This window comes from Gracilinanus agilis, chromosome 3, assembly GCF_016433145.1.
Source record: "Gracilinanus agilis isolate LMUSP501 chromosome 3, AgileGrace, whole genome shotgun sequence".
NCBI classification, from domain to species: domain Eukaryota; kingdom Metazoa; phylum Chordata; class Mammalia; order Didelphimorphia; family Didelphidae; genus Gracilinanus; species Gracilinanus agilis.
The window spans coordinates 64,053,002-64,072,960 of NC_058132.1; the positions used below are offsets into that span (position 1 = coordinate 64,053,002).

Here is a 19,959-nt window from a genome sequence, read left to right on the forward strand (position 1 = left end):
TTATTACAGGGGTATTTACGTGTTGCCTCCCCTATTCGAATATGAGTTTCTCGAAGATAGAGATGATGTTTTGTCTTTCTTTGCATCTTCAGCACCTAGCTTGTTATGAAGCATATAACAAGTGCCCAGATACTTGAAGGTGAGAGTTGTGGATTTCCTCAATCCTTCCCATCTTCAGAAGGTGGACTGGCCAGAGAGCCGTAATCTCCCCGAGAGAAGAGTCTATGATATAAGCTCTCCCTTTCCCATCAGCAAAACATTATGCCTCCCCTAGGAAAAGGGGATCACCTGAAATCTGATTCTCATGCTGATTGTCTTGGTTTTTGATTCTCAAATCATCTTAATTCCCTTTGTGGCTTCTCTCCTATGACTAGAGGACTAGAGAATGGAGCAATGAATTCCTTCCTTAATAGAGATTTCAGAACTTATCAGAAAACTCTCCATTTTCCATCAAGAACTCTCCTTGGTTTCCACTCCATGGAATATCATGCCTTTGCCAGTTACACATCCTGTGGTCCCCTCCTCCACAGTTATATATTGTCTCGTCCATTAGATTGTAAGTTCCTTGAAGGCAAGAACTGTCTTTCCTTTTCTTATCTGAATCTCTAGCACTTAGCACAGAGTCTAGCATTTATTCAATAAATGTTTTTTGACCTGAATAGAATTATGGAAAGAGCTGCACCTGTCCTTTCAGAGGTGAGGTAGAGATGGAAAAGATCAGGGCCAGGAATGAGCTGTAATGGAACCAGACCCTTGCTTGGGTCTCCTGAGCCCCTGTCTTCCCTATCCAGACAGGCCCAAGGGTCTAGAAAGGGGTCTTGGAGAGGTTAGAATGTCTGTGGTCACAGGGTCTCGTTTGTGAGGTGGCCTATAAAGGCTGACTTAGAATTCTTGGAATCAGGATTCTGTGAGGGTTGGACATTGGGTCAGGGAGGCAAGATGAATGAGGGTAAACCAGAATGGACACATTGGGACTCAGAACCAGGCAGGCCTATGAACTTTGCCAAGGTAAGTGGTCCTGGCATCCAGGTTGGGGTAGAGGGAGAAATTGAGGGAGGGAAGGAAAAATGAAGAAGAGACAGGAAGGAGAGCAGAATGGAGGACCTCCCCTTGGGAAGTCTGACTCCCCTGGCATAGCCTGGGTACTGAGTGAAGTCTCCCACCTTTTAGGGTGGATTAAAAGAATCCTATGGAAGGCCAGAAGAAAAAGTACTCATCAACCGTCGGGAGGTCACAATTACGAGGGTAAGACTTTGGGTTAAGGTGACCAGGCCCTCCCATCCCAGCATTTCCCTTATAAGTGATTCTCCTGCCCCTTTTCTTCTGTATCAAGCATGCTGTCTCTTGCAGTCCTGCCCCAGCCCCCTGTGTCATCCTCAGGGTTCCCTCTGTAGTGATCTTGTCCATTATAATCCTGCCTCTCTCCAGTGCTCCCTCTGTGGTGGGGCGACTGAACTTCCCCTCTCACAGTGAGATCCTTGCTCTCTCTCTCTCTCTCTTTTTCTCTCTCTCTTTCTCCCTCCCTCCCTAGGATGCCTGGGACATGCAGGAGTTCATCACTTACATGTACATCAGACAACTCCTTCGACATCCAGCCTTCCAGGCATTGTTGGCCATACTCCTGGTGGCTAATGCCATTACCATCGCTCTGCGCACTAACTCTCACCTTGGCCAGGTGGGACCTAGGACCCAATTTCTGACACTCCTCCCTTCACCCACTCCCCAAGGTCTTCCTCTTTTCTCCATCCCCTATCCATCTCTCTCCTGGTGAGGCACTTAGATGACCTAGTGTCTAGAATACTGGAGTATTGGAGTCAGGAAGACTAGAGTTCAACATCTGTTTCAGACAGTTACTAGTTGTGTGATCCTGGGCAAATCACTTTTCCTCTGTATGTCTCAGTTTCCTTATCTATAAAATAGTGATAAGAATAGTACCTAGAAGGGGGCAGCTGGGTGGCTCAGTGGGTTGAAAACCAGGGCTAGAGACAGGAGGTCCTGGGTTCAAATCTGGACTCAGACACTTCCTAGCTGTGTGACTCTGGGCAAGTCCCTTAACCCCCATTGCCTAGTCCTTACCACACTCTTCTGCCTTGGAACCAATACAGGGCATTGATTCTAAGACAGAAGGTAAGGGTTTTAAAAAAAATAGTACCTAGATCTCAGGGTTGTTGTGAGGATAAAGTGAAAGATAATATTTGCTGTTTAAAAATAGTATTTTCCCCAATTACATTTAAAAGCAATTTTAAAAATTTTAACAGATAATATTTGTAAAAAATGTTTAGTACTATGCCCAGGACATGGTAGGCCTTAATAAATTCCATTCCATATGTACTTTCATAGCACCTCTACTCATCTATCTCTGATTCTTTCCATTTCTCCCATCCATAGCACTATTTCTTGATCCATCCTTCTCTCCTGTTATCTAGTCATTCCTCCATCTATCCTTCCCTATCCATTCCTATCTCCCCTCCATCATGGCATCATCTAGTCATCCATCCATCCTCATAATCATCTATTCCTCATTTATCCTTTCCACTCTTCTCCATCTTTCACTTCTTCCCATCTTCCACTCAGCCTTCTATCTATTCTTCCCCAACCATATTATCATCCAGTCCTCCCATCCCCATTCCTTATCTATCTATCCCTATTCATCTTTTCATATTTCCCTCCCCAATTCCAATTCATTCAACCATGCATCTACTTCTCCCCAATTCACTCTTTCTACTCCATCTTTTCATCAATCCATCCATTCTTTCCTCCATCTCTCTTCCTTCCACACATTCCTCAACCCATCATTCTCCATTTCTCTTTCTTTGCATTCATCCCTTTCACCATCCATTCCCTGATGGATAAATCTTTATATCTACCCATCTTCCATCCTTTCATCTACCAACAAGGCTTCACTGTGCACTTCTTGTCCTTGGCTAAACCTCAAGGTTCAGAGAGAAATGAAGAGCAGAGAAAGATGGCTATTCTTATTTACAGGGAATTCCCTTTCCCATTAGAGAGAAGTGAGGCATATGAATCTTACTAGGCACTAGGTGTTGAGTGCCCTGCAAGAGGTCTATAGTCACTGTCAGACAAAACTGGAGGGCAAGAGCAATCATCAGAGACTTAGTCTGGGGGAAGACAGAGAAGGCCTTCTGGAGAAGATGGGCTCAGAGGTGACCCTTGAGAAATAGGTAGGATTTGGAGAGACCACGAGGAGACAATATGGTGCAGACAGTCTATACAACATTGGGCAAATCATTTGTTCTCTCTGGGTCCCAAAAATCTTAACTGTAAAATAATGGAGTTAGACTATATGACTTCTGAGGACCCTCCAAATCTAATTCTACAGTACCATGAGGGAGAAGATGCTCATTGTGGGAAGATAGGAGCTGAGAATCATGTAACATATAAAGGTAGCTTGGTGCAGTGAGAAAAGTGCTAGAGTTGGGATTTAGGAAGACCTGGATTTGAATCTTGTCCTTAGATATTAACTCCCTGTGTGAGCCTAGGTCACTTCCCTGGCCCTCAGTTTCATTAGAATGGATGGATTTGATGTTTTTTAAGGTCCCCCACAGTCCTGTTTCTATTATTTAGAGGAGTACTGAGTTCTGAGTTCATATCTGACCTCAGACACTTACTATGTGATCCTGGGCAAGTCACTTAACCCTGTGTGCCTCAGTTTCCTCATCTATCAAATAAGCTGCAGAAGGAAATGACAAACCACTCCAGGATGCCATGAAAACCCTAAATGAAGTCACAGAGTCAGATATGACTGAAAATAGTTCTTGAACCCATATACCTCTGGAAAAAAGCTTCAGACATCAAAATCAAGACTTGTCCGTAGTGTGAGTCCCATTGCCCTGCTGGATGCCCTGCATATCACATTCAGTAAGCCATGTTCCACTTTCCTCCAGTCCCTACAGAGATCACAGGCATTACTCTCCTCCCCCTCGGCCATCATTTGGGCATTCCTCTTCTATTATTGTTTGTCCTCATTAGAATATCTTTGAGGTATATTAATTAGCACAGTGCAGCCCATGGCCAGGCTACACTCCAATCACTTTCTCAATCCCATACAACCAACAAAACAAAAATCAAGCCCTAATTTGTTGTGATTTCTGAGACATAAATGTTTACACTGAGATTTCTGTTGGAGTGAACTCCAGCACACCCTTACCTTAAAACCAGTTTCTCTAATCTCCCCGGTTACAGAGGGATGATATTGATTGGGGATTGGGTTGGGGGAAGCAGAGGAAGGAGTTAGTAAAAGCTTGTGGGAGATAGTATTTGCAGTAACCTTATTAGATTTATTTTATTTTATTTTGAAACACTGTCTTAATATCTATTCTAAGACAGAAGAACTTCGAGGGCTAGGCAATTGGGGTTAAGTGACTTGCTCAGCTAGGAAGTGTTGGAGGCCAGATTTGAACCCAGGTTCTCCAGACTCCAGGTCTGGCACTTTATCCACTGCTACCCAGTTGCTCCTACTGACTTTATTTTAAGAGTGAGACAGTCTGGGAAAGCAGATGGGAAGCCTGCCTAGGAGTCGGGAAGTCCTGGATTCAAATCCTGGTCCCAATACAGTTTCTTATGTGACTGAAGGTAAATCATTTAATCTCTCAGTACCCCAAGTGCAAGTACATATCATAAGTTATGGATTGGTTGCCAACCTGCATTGATAAAAGGCATTTCCACACTAGAAGTTCCCCGTGCCTATGAAATCATGAAAACAGACCAAAATAAAAATATCGTAGTCATGTTATCTGAAAGGGGAAACAGGAAGACAGTAGGAACAAGGGTCCTTTATTGCTGGAACTTCCAGACACTGGTGGGAAAAGTTAGCCACAGAAAGTCCAGAGGGATTCAGAGCCAGGGGAAACCAGATCAGGGTAATCAGAGGATAAACTTGGGGCACCAGTAATAAATGCTGCAAAATAAACAGATGGAGAAAATGTTAATAATTCAGATTGAACTTAAAAATGTGAATGAACAAAAATGTTTTGTTTTGTTTTTTTCTCCAGAGAGCCGGTTGTTAAAAACCATTTACCAGCACACCCCTGCCTAAAGGCGTGACATGAGTCAAGAAGTAGGTCAGAGAATAGACTAAGTGATACTTGAGAAGGGCAAGAGATGGCCTACCCGAATGGTCAGGGTGATGGGGAGGAGTGGAGTGTCAGAAAGCAGGACCAAAGGAGGGCCTCTAGCTTGCGAGACTGGAGTGATAGTGTTATAAATAGAAATAGGAAAGTCCGGTTTGGGAGTGAGCTCAGTTTGGCATCCACAGGTTCAGATGGGGCAGCTCTTGGGGAGGTGTCTTCTAGGGCATTGGTGATGCAGGTTTTTCTGGAGCTCAGAGAAAAGTCAGGATTGGGAGAGCAATTGGGGCGTTACCTGCTTAGAGGTGACATCTGAAGTTATGAGAGTGGGTGAAAGATAGCATCAAAGAAGAGAGAACAGAAGAGGAAAACACTATATTTGGGGTCAGGAGATCTGGATTCCACCCTGGGCTCTGTTCCTTACTAGGTACGTAACCACAGACAAATCCCTTAGCCTCTTTTCCCTCCTCTGTTAAATGGGAAGGGTGGGGAAAGGTTGGATGAGATGATGTCTAAATTTTCTCCTAGCACTAGGATCATAGAAGCTGTAGCACCAGGCACACCCCAGTAAAACCATCTCAGCAAATGGGCTAAACCAGGATGAAGGTAACTGACAGGCCTCAAACCCATCATTGAATTAGAAGGGATGTCTACCCCAAGCATGTGGTGACTTCTTTTGGAATGGGTGGTTGAGAACAGTTTGTTTTAACGGCCATGAAGACGGCTAAAGTAGGTGCTGTGGAGCACTTAGAGCAGTGATTCCCAAAGTGGGCGCCACCGCCCCCTGGTGGGTGCTGCTGCGATCCAGGGGGGCGGTAATGGCCACAGGTGCATTTATCTTTCCTATTAATTGCTATTAAATTTTTTTAAAAATTAATTTCCAGGGGGCTAAGTAATATTTTTTCTGGAAAGGGGGCATTAGGCCAAACAAGTTTGGGAACCACTGCCTTAGAGCTTGGTCTAACATCGAAAATCCAAGGCATCCAGGCTCATTGCCAGTCTTCCTGACTTTGATCTTGCCCCTAGTCTTCAATGACTCTGGGAGAGAGAGTGAGGCTGACGTCTATGTGTAACTCTGCCTCACTTAAATCTAAATCACACTTGCAAGTCAAGACAGCACCTTGTGACAGATATCATTGTTCCTCTAAGAAAATGAAGGACAAACAAAAGAATGGCGGGGCAGAGTGGATAAAAATGATGTCCAAGTTCTCTCCTAGCACTAGGATCACAGAATTAGAAAGAGAGAACTATCTAGTCCAACTACTGAATAGATAATGAAACTGAAGGCCAGAGAAATTAAATGACCTGGCCAAAGTCTTTGCAGATAGTAAATAGAAGAGTCAAGATTTGAACCTAGGTCCTCCCTTCAAATCTGTCCAAATCTATGCTGCAGCCTGGGGTTGAAGAAACATATAGTGGAGGGAGAAGGTGGGGATGACTAGAGATAGTCTCCCTTTTCTCTCCTCTTTCACCCAATCCAGACCCAGGATTCTTATCAACCCTACTACTCTCATTCCCCCACCCTTGAACCCCAGAGTGACATCTCCCCTCATTCCCAGGCTTGTCCGATTGACTGACTGTCTCTCTCTCTCTCTCTCTCTCTCTTTCTCTCTCTCTCTCTCTCTCTCTCCTTCCCATATAGGAACACTATGAGTTGTTCTCTGCCATAGATGACATTGTGCTTACAATTCTCATGTGTGAGGTTCTGCTTGGCTGGTTTAATGGTTTCTGGATCTTCTGGAAGGTGAGCTCAGTCCTGTCCCTGCAACCCCAAACACCCTCCTTGTTCCTCCTATGCTTCTGCCCTTTATGTCCCAGATTCTGTCGAAGGCTTCTTTGTGAAACTGAGTGTGTCGGTGTTGGTGTGAGCAGGTGTCAGTCTCTGGAATCTGGGATGGCGAGCAGAGAAGGAGAGAATAGAAACACCCTGTTGGAGCTGCCCTTATGGCAAGTTCAGCCAAAGGAAGATCTGTTCAGATAATCCTCCTGGCCCTGGAGTCTGGTGCTGACTGGATCTCTGCAATTCTCGCTTCCATGAAAAGTGCCCTTCATGTTTTCTCCTCTTAGTCTCTGCCAAGACTATTTTTAGGTCCCCAGTTCCTGCTCACAGGAATGGCTATTAGTGGCAACAGTGGCAATGACTTGCCTTCTCATGGCATATATCTTTTCCTCCTTCTCATGATGTTTTTGAGGTGGCAGGAGCCCAAAAGGCAATGAACAGAGAGGAGAGAGGAAGGGGGATTGGAAAGACTTTTTAAAGGAAGTGGAATTATAGATGGGACTTGAAGGAAACTGGTGAGACTAAGGGGTAGCAATTAGGAGGAAAAGAATTCCAGGTATGAGAGAGAGAGCAAATGCATGGAGTCAGGAGATGGAGCCTGTTGTTTGAAGAATAGGTACCTTTGACATTAATAAGGAAAAGGAGGAGAGTTTGTGGGGAAAGATTCAGTTCCATTTTGAACCTGTTGAGTTTAAAATATTTAAAAGTCTAATAGATAGATGGAAATTTGAGTCTGGAAGTTAGGAGAGAGGTTGAAGATGAATAAGTAAGTGTGAGAATCATCCATTCATTTTATTTTATTTTTAAAAAGTTTTTATTGATTAAGAAAAATTTTCCATGGTTCCATGATTCATGTTTTTTGCCTCCCCTCCTCCCACCTCCCTCCCATAGCCGATGTGCAATTCCACTGGGTTTTACATGTATCATTGATCAAAACCTATCTCAGGGGGCAGCTGGGTAGCTCAGTGGATTGAGAGCCAGGCCTTGAGATGGGAGGTCCTAGGTTCAAATCTGGCCTCAGATACTTCTCAGCTGTGTGACCCTGGACAAGTCACTTGACCCCCATTGCCTAGCCCTTACCACTCTTCTGCCTTGGAGCCAATATACAGTATTGACTCCAAGATGGAAGGTAAGGGTTTAAAAAAAAATAAATGAAAAAAAAAAGACCTATCAACAGCAAGAGTTAGAAAGAGAAATACCATTTAAAATCACCCTAGACAATATAAAATACTTGGGAATCTATCTACTAAAACAAACACAGGAATTATACGAACACAACTACAAAACACTTTCCAAACAATTAAAACGATCTAAACAATTGGAAAAACATTAATTGCTCATGGGTAGGACGAGCTAACATAATAAAAATGACCATTCTACCCAAATTAATTTACTTATTTAGTGCCTTACCTATCAAATTACCAAGAAACTTCTTTACTGAATTAGAAAAAAACTATAACAAAGTTCATTTTGAAGAACAAAAGATCAAGAATATAAAGGGAAATAATAAGAATCATACATTTTTGAGACAAAAACTGAATCTGTAGGAGCTGATGCAATCACTTATGGAAATGGTATAGAGGGAGAAGAGAAGAGGGTCCAGGATAGAGTTTGGGGGACACCAAGGATTAATGGGTAGGACCTGAATGAAGATCCAGCAAAGGAGACTGAGGAGTGGCCAGAGTGGTGGAAGGAGGAACCGGGAACAATACTGCCATGAAAACCTAGAGAGGAGAGAGTATCAAGGAGAAGAGAGTGACTGACAGTGTGAAAGTTCGCAGAGAGGTCAAGAAAGATGAAAAGAACCCAGTGGATTTGGTTATTATGAGACAAATGGTAACTCTGAAGAGAGCAAATCCAGTTGAATGATGAGGTTAGAACCCAGGCTGTAGAGATGAAAGGAAGTGGAAGCACCAATAGTAGACAACGTGTACAAACAAAAACAATGCAGCCAAAATCAGAAGGGAAACAACAAATTGGGAAAAAATCTTTATAACAAAAAACTCTGACAGGAGTCTAATTACTCAAATATACAAGGAGTTAAAGCAATTGTATAAAAAATCAAGCCATTCCCCAATTGATAAATGGGCAAGAGACATGAATAGGCAATTTTCAGATAAAGAAATCAAAAGTATCAATAAGCACATGAGAAAGTGTTCTAAATCTCTAATAATTAGAGAAATGTAAATCAAAACAACTCTGAGGTATCACCTCACACCTAGCAGATTGGCTAAAATGAAAGAAGGGGAGAGAAATGAATGCTGGAGGGGATGTGGCAAAATTGGGACATTAATGCCTTGCTGGTGGAGTTGTGAATTGATCCAACCATTCTGGATGGCAATTTGGAACTATGCTCAAAGGGCTATAAAAGAATGCCTCCCCTTTGATCCAGCTATACCATTGTTGGGTTTGTACCCCAAAGAGATCATAGATAAACAGACTTGTACAAAAATATTTTTAGCCAAACTTTTTGTGGTGGCAAAAAACTGGAAAATGAGGGTATGCCCTTCAATTGGGGAANCCACATTCAGAGGAAGAACTACAGGAGTGGAAACACAGAAGAAAAGCAGCTGCTTGAACACATGGGTTGAGGCAGACATGATTGGGGATTTTGATTCGAAAGTACCACACCAATGCAACTATCAACAATTTGGAAATAGGTCTTGATCAATGACACATGTTATAACCAATGGAAATGTGCATCGGCCAGGGGTGGGGGGAGGACGAGGGGTGAAGGGGAAAGTAGGAGCATGAATCATGTAACCATGTTAACTTTTCTAAAAAATGAATATTAATATTAAAAATAATATTATTAATAATAAAATAATATTATTAAAATATTATTAAAAATAATAATATTAAAAAATAGTAGACAACATTCTCAAGATATTGAGCCACAACTTATAAGAAAGAATACTGTCCACATCTAGAGAAAGAACTGTGGGAATAGAAATCCAGAAGAAAACATCTGATTTATCACTTGTTTATATGGGTATAGGATGTGGGGTTTTGGTTTTAAAGGATTGCTCTTTTACAAAAATGAATAATATGGAAATAGGTTCAAGTGATTATATATATAATTGTCAATTCCAAGAGGGGGGAGGGATGAGGAGAGGGAGATAATATGAATTATGGAACCATGGAAAAATTTTTTAAAGAAATTGAGCCACAAGGGGCAACTAGATGGCTCAGTGGATTGAGAGCCAAGCCTAGAAACAGGAGGGCCTGGATTCAAATTTGACATCAGACACTTCCCAGGTATGCTACTTTGGGCAAGTCACTTAACTCCCATTGCCTAGACCTTAATGTTCTTCTGTCTTGGAAGCAATACACTGTATTGATTCTAAGATAGAAGATAAGGGTTTGGAAAGAAGGAAGAAGAGAAAGGAAAAAAGAAAGGAAGGAATAAAAGAGAGAGAGGGAAAGAAGAAAAGAAAGAAAGAGGGGAAGGAAGGAAGGAAGGAAGGAAGGAAGGAAGGAAGGAAGGAAGGAAGGAAGGAAGGAAGGAAGGAAGGAAGGAAGGAAGGAAGGAAGGAAAGAAGGAAGAGGAAGGAAGGAAAGATGCTGCTTCTGTATGAATATCCAGGAGTTAGTTCTCCTTCTCAATGGTTATCAAATCTCTGCTGCCCTCCCTAAATCCTATAGGCTTTGTGATTGAGGATCATAACAGTATGGGGCACAGGATGCTGGTGTTAGTAGAGAACACTGAGGCAGTGATAATACAACTGTGAGGAGTAGGGAAAGTGAGCCTTAAATGATTGCCTCTGATCACCAACTCCTTTCCTACTACCCCTTCCAGGATGGATGGAACATACTCAACTTTGTGATTGTCTTTGGACTGGTCTTAGGACTCTTCTTTGATGTCTTTGATCACATTGCCATCGCCTACACCTTGAGGTAGGTAGAGTGAAAGGACCAACTGTCTTTCTGAGTCAGGGGTGCTGCTTTACACCCAGAGAACTAAGGCTTTCAAAGGAAGGTGGAAGGTGTGAGGCCCCGCCAGATGGGCTGAGCATAGGAGATGTCTGGGGTAGAGAATGCATGGGAATGGGAGTAGAGGAGTTGAGGATCACTTACTTGTCTGGCCACTCCATGGAGAATATGGGGAGAATGGGAATCTCCTCCTGGGAGGGATCAAAGAGAGGATGGAAGAATCTGAATAACTGTTCCCCTCTCCCATCTTCAGGGCACTGAGATTGATGCATGTATGCATGGCAATAGAACCCTTGGCCCGAATTCTCCGAGTCATTATACAATCTGTACCCGACATGGCTAACATCATGGCGCTCATCCTCTTCTTCATGCTGGTCAGTCCCTTCCTTGGGGCCTTTAGGGAGGGACCCTCTCCCACCCTAGAATCCTTTCCCTACTCTCCAAAACCTAGCTCAAGACCCTGGAAAGAACATTGCCCTTAGGGTCAAGAGTCCCGAGTTCAAATCCCTGATATAACATTAGCATGAAAAATCCCTTTACGTCTTATAGCCCTCCTTTCTCCATCTACAAAAGGGAGGTAGTAATGCTTATATATTACCCATCTCCTAGGGTTTTTGTGAGGGAAGCACTTAGGTAGATTGTAAAGTACCACATAAACATGCTTTGTAACTTTGATACTTAGTTAAGGTCCATGATTTCTTCCACTTGGGTCTCTACCTGTGCTTGTATAGAACTCATCCCCTTAATGCTTTGTTGTATTGTGTCATTCCATAAATTCTCCATCAAGGCTTTCCTCTGGTTCCTTTAATATTCCCTACTTCTTTTACCTATTAAAATGCAATTATTGGGGGCAGCTAGGTGGGTCAGTGGATTGAGAGTCTGGCCCATAGATGAGAGGTTCTGGGATCAAATCTAGACTCAGATACTTCCTAGCTGGGTGACCCTAGGCAAGTCACTTGACCCCCATTGCCTAGCCCTTGCTGCTCTTCTGACTTGGAACCAATACACAGTATTGATTCTAAGACTTCAGAAGGTGAGGGTTTTTTTTAATGTAATTATTACTAATAACAATCTCTTACACCCCTTCCAACTTTCCAGGAACTGCCTTCCCATCCTCCCCCTCCCCACCTTGGTCAATTAAGTCAGCCCCAGGGTCCCACTCTGGGAAAGCATGGTGGAACAGTGGGAAGAGTACTAAACCTGAGTTCAAATCCTGCCCCTGCCATTTCCTAGTGGAATGAATGGCCTTGGTTGAGTTACTTCCTTTTCTAGGCTTTGGCTCTTTCCTCTTTAAAACAAAGGGTCCGGAATAGATGATCTCCAAATCCTACAATCTTTGTAGGTTTTCTCCGTTTTCGGAGTCACCCTCTTTGGCTCCATGGTCCCTGTCCATTTCCAGAACATGCAAGTAGCCCTTTACACCCTCTTCATCTGCATCACCCAGGATGGTTGGGTGGACATCTATGATGACTTTCAGTGAGTAAGGTAATGGGGCCCCTTAAGATGTGGGATGGGGAAAGACCTTATTATACAGACAGACCTCTTCCTTGAGAGGAAAAATGTCCCCTAAGCTATGAGGCAGGGCTCCTAATGGGGGTAGGGGGATAATCAGTGGTCTTTGAATGGGGGGCGTCAAATAGGAAGGCTCCAAATGAGAAGAGATGGAGGGGAAAGAGGGACTACTGACATGAAGAATTGGGGACTTCCAATTATGGGAAACACTTTAGTGTTTCTCATGAAGGCAAGAGAAGAGGCTTTTCATTAGGGGGCTGGAATTGACCCCCAACATGATTCCAGGAGGTCTGCTATGTGATTGTGAAGGAATGGCAGGACCATAGAGGAAGACTGAGGAACCCTCTAGGTCAAAAGAAGGAAGGCCAGAAGGAAGAGCCAGAGCTAAGACCCTCATTTGTCACTTAAATGTCTGACTTTCTAGGAATGAAGGAATTGTATTTATTTCCTTCCAGGACTATTACTTTTTTTTTCTTTTGGCTGATTTCTTTTTTAATTCTTCCAGTTATTTTATTTTCATTCCATTATGCCATTTCTATTGGTACATGGATCAATTTATCTTTAGCCCACTGACTATAATTGATTCTAATGTCTAAACTATTTTCTTTTTAGAGGATTCTCAGAGTGGATTCCACCTTTCACTGCTACTAAGCTGCCATAGTTTTTCTTCTTTAAATGTTGTTTTATCAGTGTTATTTTCTTTTTTCACATTACTACCATTTCCCAATGATTACCTTTACACACACACACACACACACACACACAGATATTTTTTTTCCTAGACAAAAAAAAAAGAGAACCCTTTATTTAACACACTGGCCACAGCTAAAAATACATGCCTGGTTTTGTACCTCTAGGTAATCCAATCCCTCTAAAATCATAAAACCATAGATTTAGAGCTGGAAGGGACCTCAGAGGTTATCTAATCCAGACACCTCATTTTACAGAAAAGGAAACTGAGACTCAGAGAGATTAAGAAACTTGCCCAAGGTCATGAGAGTACAATGCATTTGCTCAGAAGCCTTACAATATTATTGCTTCCCCTTTTATTTCATTAAGATCATCATGTAAATCATTCTCCAGGCTGTACTTACTTTATTATGTATCAGTCCATGCAAGCATTCTCAAGTTTCTCTGAATTCTCCACATTTGTGATTTTTGACAACATAGTAACACATTCTGTTACATTCATACACCACGATTTGTTCATCCATTTCCTAATTGATAGGCACACACTTTTCTTCTAGTGCTTTGCTACTAGAAAAAAATGCCGCTATAAATATTTTTCATACATATGAGACCTTTTCCTCTCTTTTCGTGAGGATTCTTGAAGCAGTTCCCATTTTTGCTGCTACTGAGCTGCCATCTTGACTCCACTCTCTTTTCCTATTTTTGACTTCTTTGGAGTATATGCCTAATTACTGCAGTACTGCTGGGTCAAAGGATTTATTGACATTTTTATTATAATTTTTAGGTTCTTGGTTTTCTTTTTTCTTCCTGAAATGGTTAGTCCATTTCGAAGTTCTAGTGAATTAATATGCCTGTCTCCCCATAGTCCCTCCAATGTTTACTTTTTTCTCTATTTTTATCAACCCTGCTAAAATGATAAATATTGGGTGAAAATTCAGAGTTCTTTCTTATCTCTCTAACTAATGATTTCATACAGTTATGAGTAGATTAAATTTCTTCTTTTAAAAATTGTCTGTACCTTTTGACTACTTATCTATTAGAGACTATCTCTTATTTGTGTATATTACTTATTTTTAAAATCAATTCACCATATATCCTGTAAATAAGACTTTTATCAGTGATATACCGGAAAAGATTTTTCCTATTTAACTTCTAATTATAGTTGGATTGCTCTTGTTCACACAAAAACATTCCAATTTTATACAGATGAAATTACCCATTTCATCTTCCATGATTATTTCTAGTGCCTATTTAGTTAAGAATTCTTTCTCTAGCCACATTTGTACAAGGTACCTCCATCTATTCTCTAAGTTTTTTTGATGATGTGACTTTTTATATTTAGGTCATAATCCATTTTGAAGCTTCTTGTAGTCTATAGCCCAAGCTATTTTCAATCCTCCCTCTCCCCCATCTCATTTCAATTTGGACCAGCCTCTTGAGTTCTTTTGGCCCTCCCCACCCTTAGGCACATCAGAATCTCCAGTCTCTTACTCAGGGAAGGGGCACAAGTTGACAAAGGGTCCCTGCTGTCTCCAGGATGCAAGATAGGGAATATGGGCTAGAGATCGGAGGTGCTGTTTACTTTGCCATCTTCATCACCATTGGTGCTTTCATTGGTATTAACCTGTTGGTGGTTGTCGTGACTACGAACCTGGAAGAGATGATGAAGGCTATGGAAAAGGAGAATCAGGAAGAAATGACTACTTTTGTCAGCCTGGAGGTAAGTGGTGATTATTGGGCTTAGGGCCAGCTGGGGAGGATGCCCATAAGCAAATCACCAATCCTGAGCCCTGGAGTCAGGAGCCAGGAGCTTTGGGAATCTGAGGTATGGGTCATGAGGAAGGTTTCTGAAACCTAGAGGTTCTGAGAGGGAAAAGGTTTTGATTTTCAGAAGGCTCTTGTTTTCCAAGGAGTTTATTTTCTGTGTTTCTGGGCCTTCAGGGACTAAGATTTCCTAGAGGATAGCAGAACTTCTGAGGAGGTTGGCTCTTAGAGGAAGTCTGGTATGGTGGTCAAAGCATTGGATATGGAGTCAAAGGACTGAGACTTACTTTCCACTAGTTGTGTAACCTTGTTCAAATCACTTCTATCCAAGCCTAGGTGTCTTAATCTGTAAAATGAAGGGTTAGAAATGAATTTAGAGTTAGGTTTAGATCCCTTCTATCTCTAAATTCTAAAATGCTGTTTTCTGTGGTAGAGATTTGGGACAGCTAAGTGACTGGGAGATAGACGTGTGGATAATCCCTGCTGCTATTACTACTGCTTGCTGCTGCTGCTTCTAGCCACTACTTTTCACCCACTAGGAAATGAATATTGTCTGGGGCACAGGAGAGGGAGAAAACTGGTCATTAGTCATGGGGGCAGCTGGGTAGCTCAGTGGATTGAGAGTCAGGCCTAGAGATGGGAGGTCCTAGGTTCAAATCCTGCCTCAGACACTTCCCAGCTGTATGGCCCTGGGCAAGTCACTTGACCCCCATTGCCCACCCTTACCACTTGCTTCCACCTAGGAGCCAATACACAGAAGTTAAGGGTTAAAAAGAAAAAGAAAGGACTTAGTCATCCTGCTGCCTAGAATTCCCTTTCTACAATAACTGCTAAGCCCACTGTTAAGAGGCATCATGGTTAAGTGAAAGGACCATTGGACTGGGAGACCTATGTTCAAATTCTGGCTCTGACACTTAGTAGATTCTGAATTGGTTGAACGATTGGGTTGAAAAAAATATTAATGAAAGGCTATATGGCAACAAGGAAGCACTTTACTCCCACCACAGAGTCTACTACAATGCTTCATCAAGATGTGGATGCAAGCCTGGGTTCTCATAGGATATGCCAGTGAACTATAAAATCTGGCAGAGAAGTTTTCCATTGTGGTCCTGAAAACAAGATGTGTTTTCTTTTGAGGACTAGCCTAGCTAAATATGGAGAGGCTGATTTTTTGTTGGTTTGTCATCTGGGGTTGAATTCTTTGACCATGGCAACCCCATGAAACAGAGATAAATAGAGATTGAGCCTCAATTCTGCTTTTGCAGTGATGATGGCAGAATCATAGGAAAGAAGGCAACAGAGGGGGCTAAGAATCCCATAGTCTGAGAACTGTCTACTATCATTCACTTAATTGCTAGGACTCTAAATGTAAGATCTTTGTCCAGTGACCATTAAGCTGACATATTTCACACGCTGCCTATACTTCAGCCATCCGCCTCCTTCTAGCAGAACCTTCTTGGATTTTGCCCTTGGAGATGCTAAACTCTTAGATGGGTCTTCACCTCATCTTGAAAGGAACCTCCACACTACTCCCCAGTCATCTCTATACTATGTTGCCTTATGGGTACACTCCACCAGCTTTCCAGTTCCATTTTATGTATTATTGCTCCCTGTTAGAATATAAGTTCCTTGAGGGCAGGAACTGTCTTGTATGCTTATATCCCTAACACTCAACACAGCACCTGGCACACTGTGCACACTGGCACATAGTATGCTTTTAATATATATTTGTCCTATCTATCCATCCATCTATCCATCTATCCATCCATCCATCCAACCATTCATCTACCCATCCATCCATTTATCATCTATCCATCCATCCATCCACCCATCAATCCATCTATCTATCTATTCATACATATATATGTATATCTCCACCTATTTTATGGGAAGAATCGACCCATCAATATTAACATTCTGGATATCAACAAAAATTAAGACTGAAGAGAATCAAAACCAAATTTAGAATAGCAAATAAAAGAAATGGGAAGGTTGGTTTTATTGTGTGATCAAAGGCAATAGGAAACATCATTTCATGGGATATTTGGTCATCTTATATTGCAGTGCTCATTATAAAAGCAACAAGATTACTTGGCTTCTGTATGCCTCCATTTCTTCATCTGTAAAATGAGAATAATGATAGCACTTGTCTCTTAGGGTTGATCAAATGAGATAATATCTATAAAGTATTTTGCAAACGTTAAAGCACTATATGAATACTAGCTATTATTATTATTGTCATCATCATCATTATTACTAAGAGAGGGGAAAGGAACTGGGTATAGAGGTATAATGTAGAGAAAACTTACTAGGGACACAAAAACCATCTTCAAATATATGAAGTGCCTGCTATTTTGAAAAGAGATTAATTTTGCTCCTCGTATTGCCATAGGACAGAACTAGGATCAGCAAGGAAAATGTAACAGAGAGGTAAAATTTGATTTCATAAAAGGAAAAATTTCCTAACAATCAGTTATCTCCAAGTGAGGTAGGTTGCCAGGAGCTATTGAGACCCTTTCCCCTGGAGACTCCAGCTGAGGCTGGATGTGACTACATTATCTAGGATGTCTTTGAGAGAAGGACTCCCTAAGGTAAGGATTGTTCTAAGTGACCTGTAGGGTTCCATGCAGCTAGTGACTTAGATTCCTAGTGACCTTGGGCAAATGTCCTCTCCTCTCTATACCTCAGTTTCCACACCTCTAAAATGGGGATAAAATTCACCCTTGCTGTGCCAACTCACAGGGATTTGGGAAGGAAAGGGCTACAGAGTACTTCAGAACTGTGAACGTGATTGTGATGTCCTTAGGTGGCCAAAGAGGACCTCTCAAAAGAGAAGCCAGAGCTTCAGCTGGTGCACTGTCAGGAATGCCTCACAGATTGGAGTGGAACAGCGAAGCAGGAGCCACTATCCGGAGGGCCGATGGAGAACCTGAACGAGAACACTTGCGATAACTTCTGCCTGGTGCTCGAGGGCATCCAGGAGAACCTACAGAAGTACAAGAAGATCCGGGAGGAGCTCAACAAGTATGCGCAGAACTAGAATTAGTGGACGTGGATGGGGAGCGGGTGCGGAGGGTACCAGGGCTCTGCAAGCAGGAATGCCTGATGGGAAGAGAACTTTCTAGGAGGGTTTATTCTAGAGGGGAAGGGGGAACCCCGGGAGCGGAGGAGGAGGACTGGAGGGATGGGGTAGGGCTGAAAGGAAGGGTGAAGGCTTGAGAAAGGGGAAGTAACCTAGAAAAAGGGGAGCCAGTCTGTAAGGGGTGGAGACCCCGGGAGGGAGTAGGAGGGCTGCAGGGATGGAGTGTCCTTTTCGGGAGGACAGCGGAGATGGCGCAGAGCTGTGCTGATGAGCTTCTGCAGCCTTCTATCCCGGCGAGCCCCACTAGATTTCGCTCATTCCTCCCAAAGCCTATCTTAACTGAGAAGTTGAGAAGCGTGCTTGGCCCGGGGCTCCTCCTTCTCTCTCTGGCTTCAGTTTCTGTCTTCTCCGTCCTCTTTTGTCCCCCGACCCCCGACCCCCCCACCCTCATCCCAATCCCTGCAGGCTGGTGGAGGAGGTTCGAGCTATCCGCTTCAACCAAGAGCACGAGGAAGAGGTAATGCATCGGAGTTGGAAACGGAGCCTCTCTCAGGAAGACAGAGTCTCGGTGCACAGCCAAGACCTCCTCACTGCCCTCGTAAACAAAGATAAGGTGGTAAGGCCCTCCTGACTTTGGGCCGCCTCCCCCACCCCCAATCTCCCCCAACCCAAAGTCCCATGGCAGCAGTCACAGATGATGTTGGGTTCTCGTGGGAAGAGGGAACCTCCCCACCGTGGGCTCAAAGGAGAGCCATGGATCCCAACAACCCCCACCCCCATTTTACAGGTGAGGAAACTGAGGCAAAGGTAAATTCAGTGCCTTGCCCAAGGTTACAAACTCTGTATCTCTAGAGCACTGGAAGTGAGACTACTTAAAAGCTGACTATTTATTTATTTATTTATTCCACACCTCTAAAATGGGGATAAAATTCAGCCTTGCCATGCCACCTCACAGGGATTTGAGGAGGAAAGGGCTCCAGAGTATTTCAGAACCCTAACCTGTGATTGTGGTGTCCTTAGGTGTCCAAAGAGGACTAACTCAAACAAGGAGGTGGCCTTTTGTAAGGGGAGAGAAAAGCCAGGAAGCCAGGAAGTGGGCTCTCTTCATAGGGAGACATATTAAGATAGGTTGAAGAAAAAGGGCATTTGGAAAGAATGCAGAATTTCAAGGAGGAAAACCAGGACTCCCTCCTAGCTCTGCTATTTATTATGTGATCTCAAAGGCAGCTCAGATTCCTCATCTTTAAGTTGAGTGGGTTGGCCTCAGGAGGCCAGTGGGAGGAGGGCTACTCTGTCTAAAGGCAGGTGGAGGGCGGGGAGTGGATGGATGAGATGATACCCACCCCACCCCCCCACTCCCACCCTGTACACACCCGGGTGTGTTCTGGCTCTCCAGGCTCAGGAATCCTCCACCATACTTTATGGGAAGCGCAAGACGAAAGGATGAAAGGGCAGGACCCAGAACAAAATGAGCTGCACCCACCTGACCTTCTTGAACCGCCTGCACCCATCCGACCTCTTGGATCTGCCTGCAGATCGGGCATGACCGCAAAAAGACCCTCCTGCTCTCCCTCCTGTCCCCACCACTTCCCCACCCTGGGATTGCAGTCACTGTTCTTCGACAGTTAATTTCTTCCTCAGAGCTCCAGATGGGCACAGAGGCCTAGAATAGGGAGGGCAGGATACCTGGGTCCCACACCCACTCTCCCACTCCACCAGGTGCCAAGGAGAAGGGTCAATGAGGGAGCCTAGAGCCCTGAGTGTGAGGCCTTGGGCCAGGAAGAGGGTTCAAGTAGAGAACAATCTGGCCTGTGGTGCTGGAGAGAACGGCTCTCTTAGGCTGGAGATAGGGTGACCAGGCTCCTAACTGGGACACCTTGAGCTTGGCACTGACCATTACCAGGGCGATTAGGATTAAGAATAAAGTGGAGTGTTTTAAGGTGAGTGTCTGTCTGCTCTGTTACCTTTCACAGCCCTCTGAGGTAAGCCCTGGCCTCAGGTGGGAGGGGGCATACATAGAGGACACGATATTGGCATTAGAGACAGAAGACCTGGGTTGAGGCAAGTCATTTAACCTCTGTTGGCCTCAGTTTCCTCGTCTATAAAATGAG

At 43.4% G+C, this 19,959-nt stretch overlaps 1 protein-coding gene across 1 annotated transcript; it reads left to right on the forward strand.

The window, feature by feature from the left end:
- Nucleotides 1–939: 939 nt before the first annotated feature.
- Nucleotides 940–19,553, forward strand: CATSPER4 (cation channel sperm associated 4). Its single transcript, XM_044671361.1, has 11 exons — nt 940–1,008; nt 1,171–1,245; nt 1,532–1,675; nt 6,730–6,831; nt 10,667–10,764; nt 11,054–11,174; nt 12,143–12,276; nt 14,539–14,722; nt 17,573–17,790; nt 18,314–18,461; nt 19,245–19,553. Exons 1-11 carry the CDS (start codon nt 940–942, stop codon nt 19,293–19,295), a joined length of 1,344 nt encoding a protein of 447 aa, XP_044527296.1. The 3' UTR covers nt 19,296–19,553.
- Nucleotides 19,554–19,959: the final 406 nt, after the last annotated feature.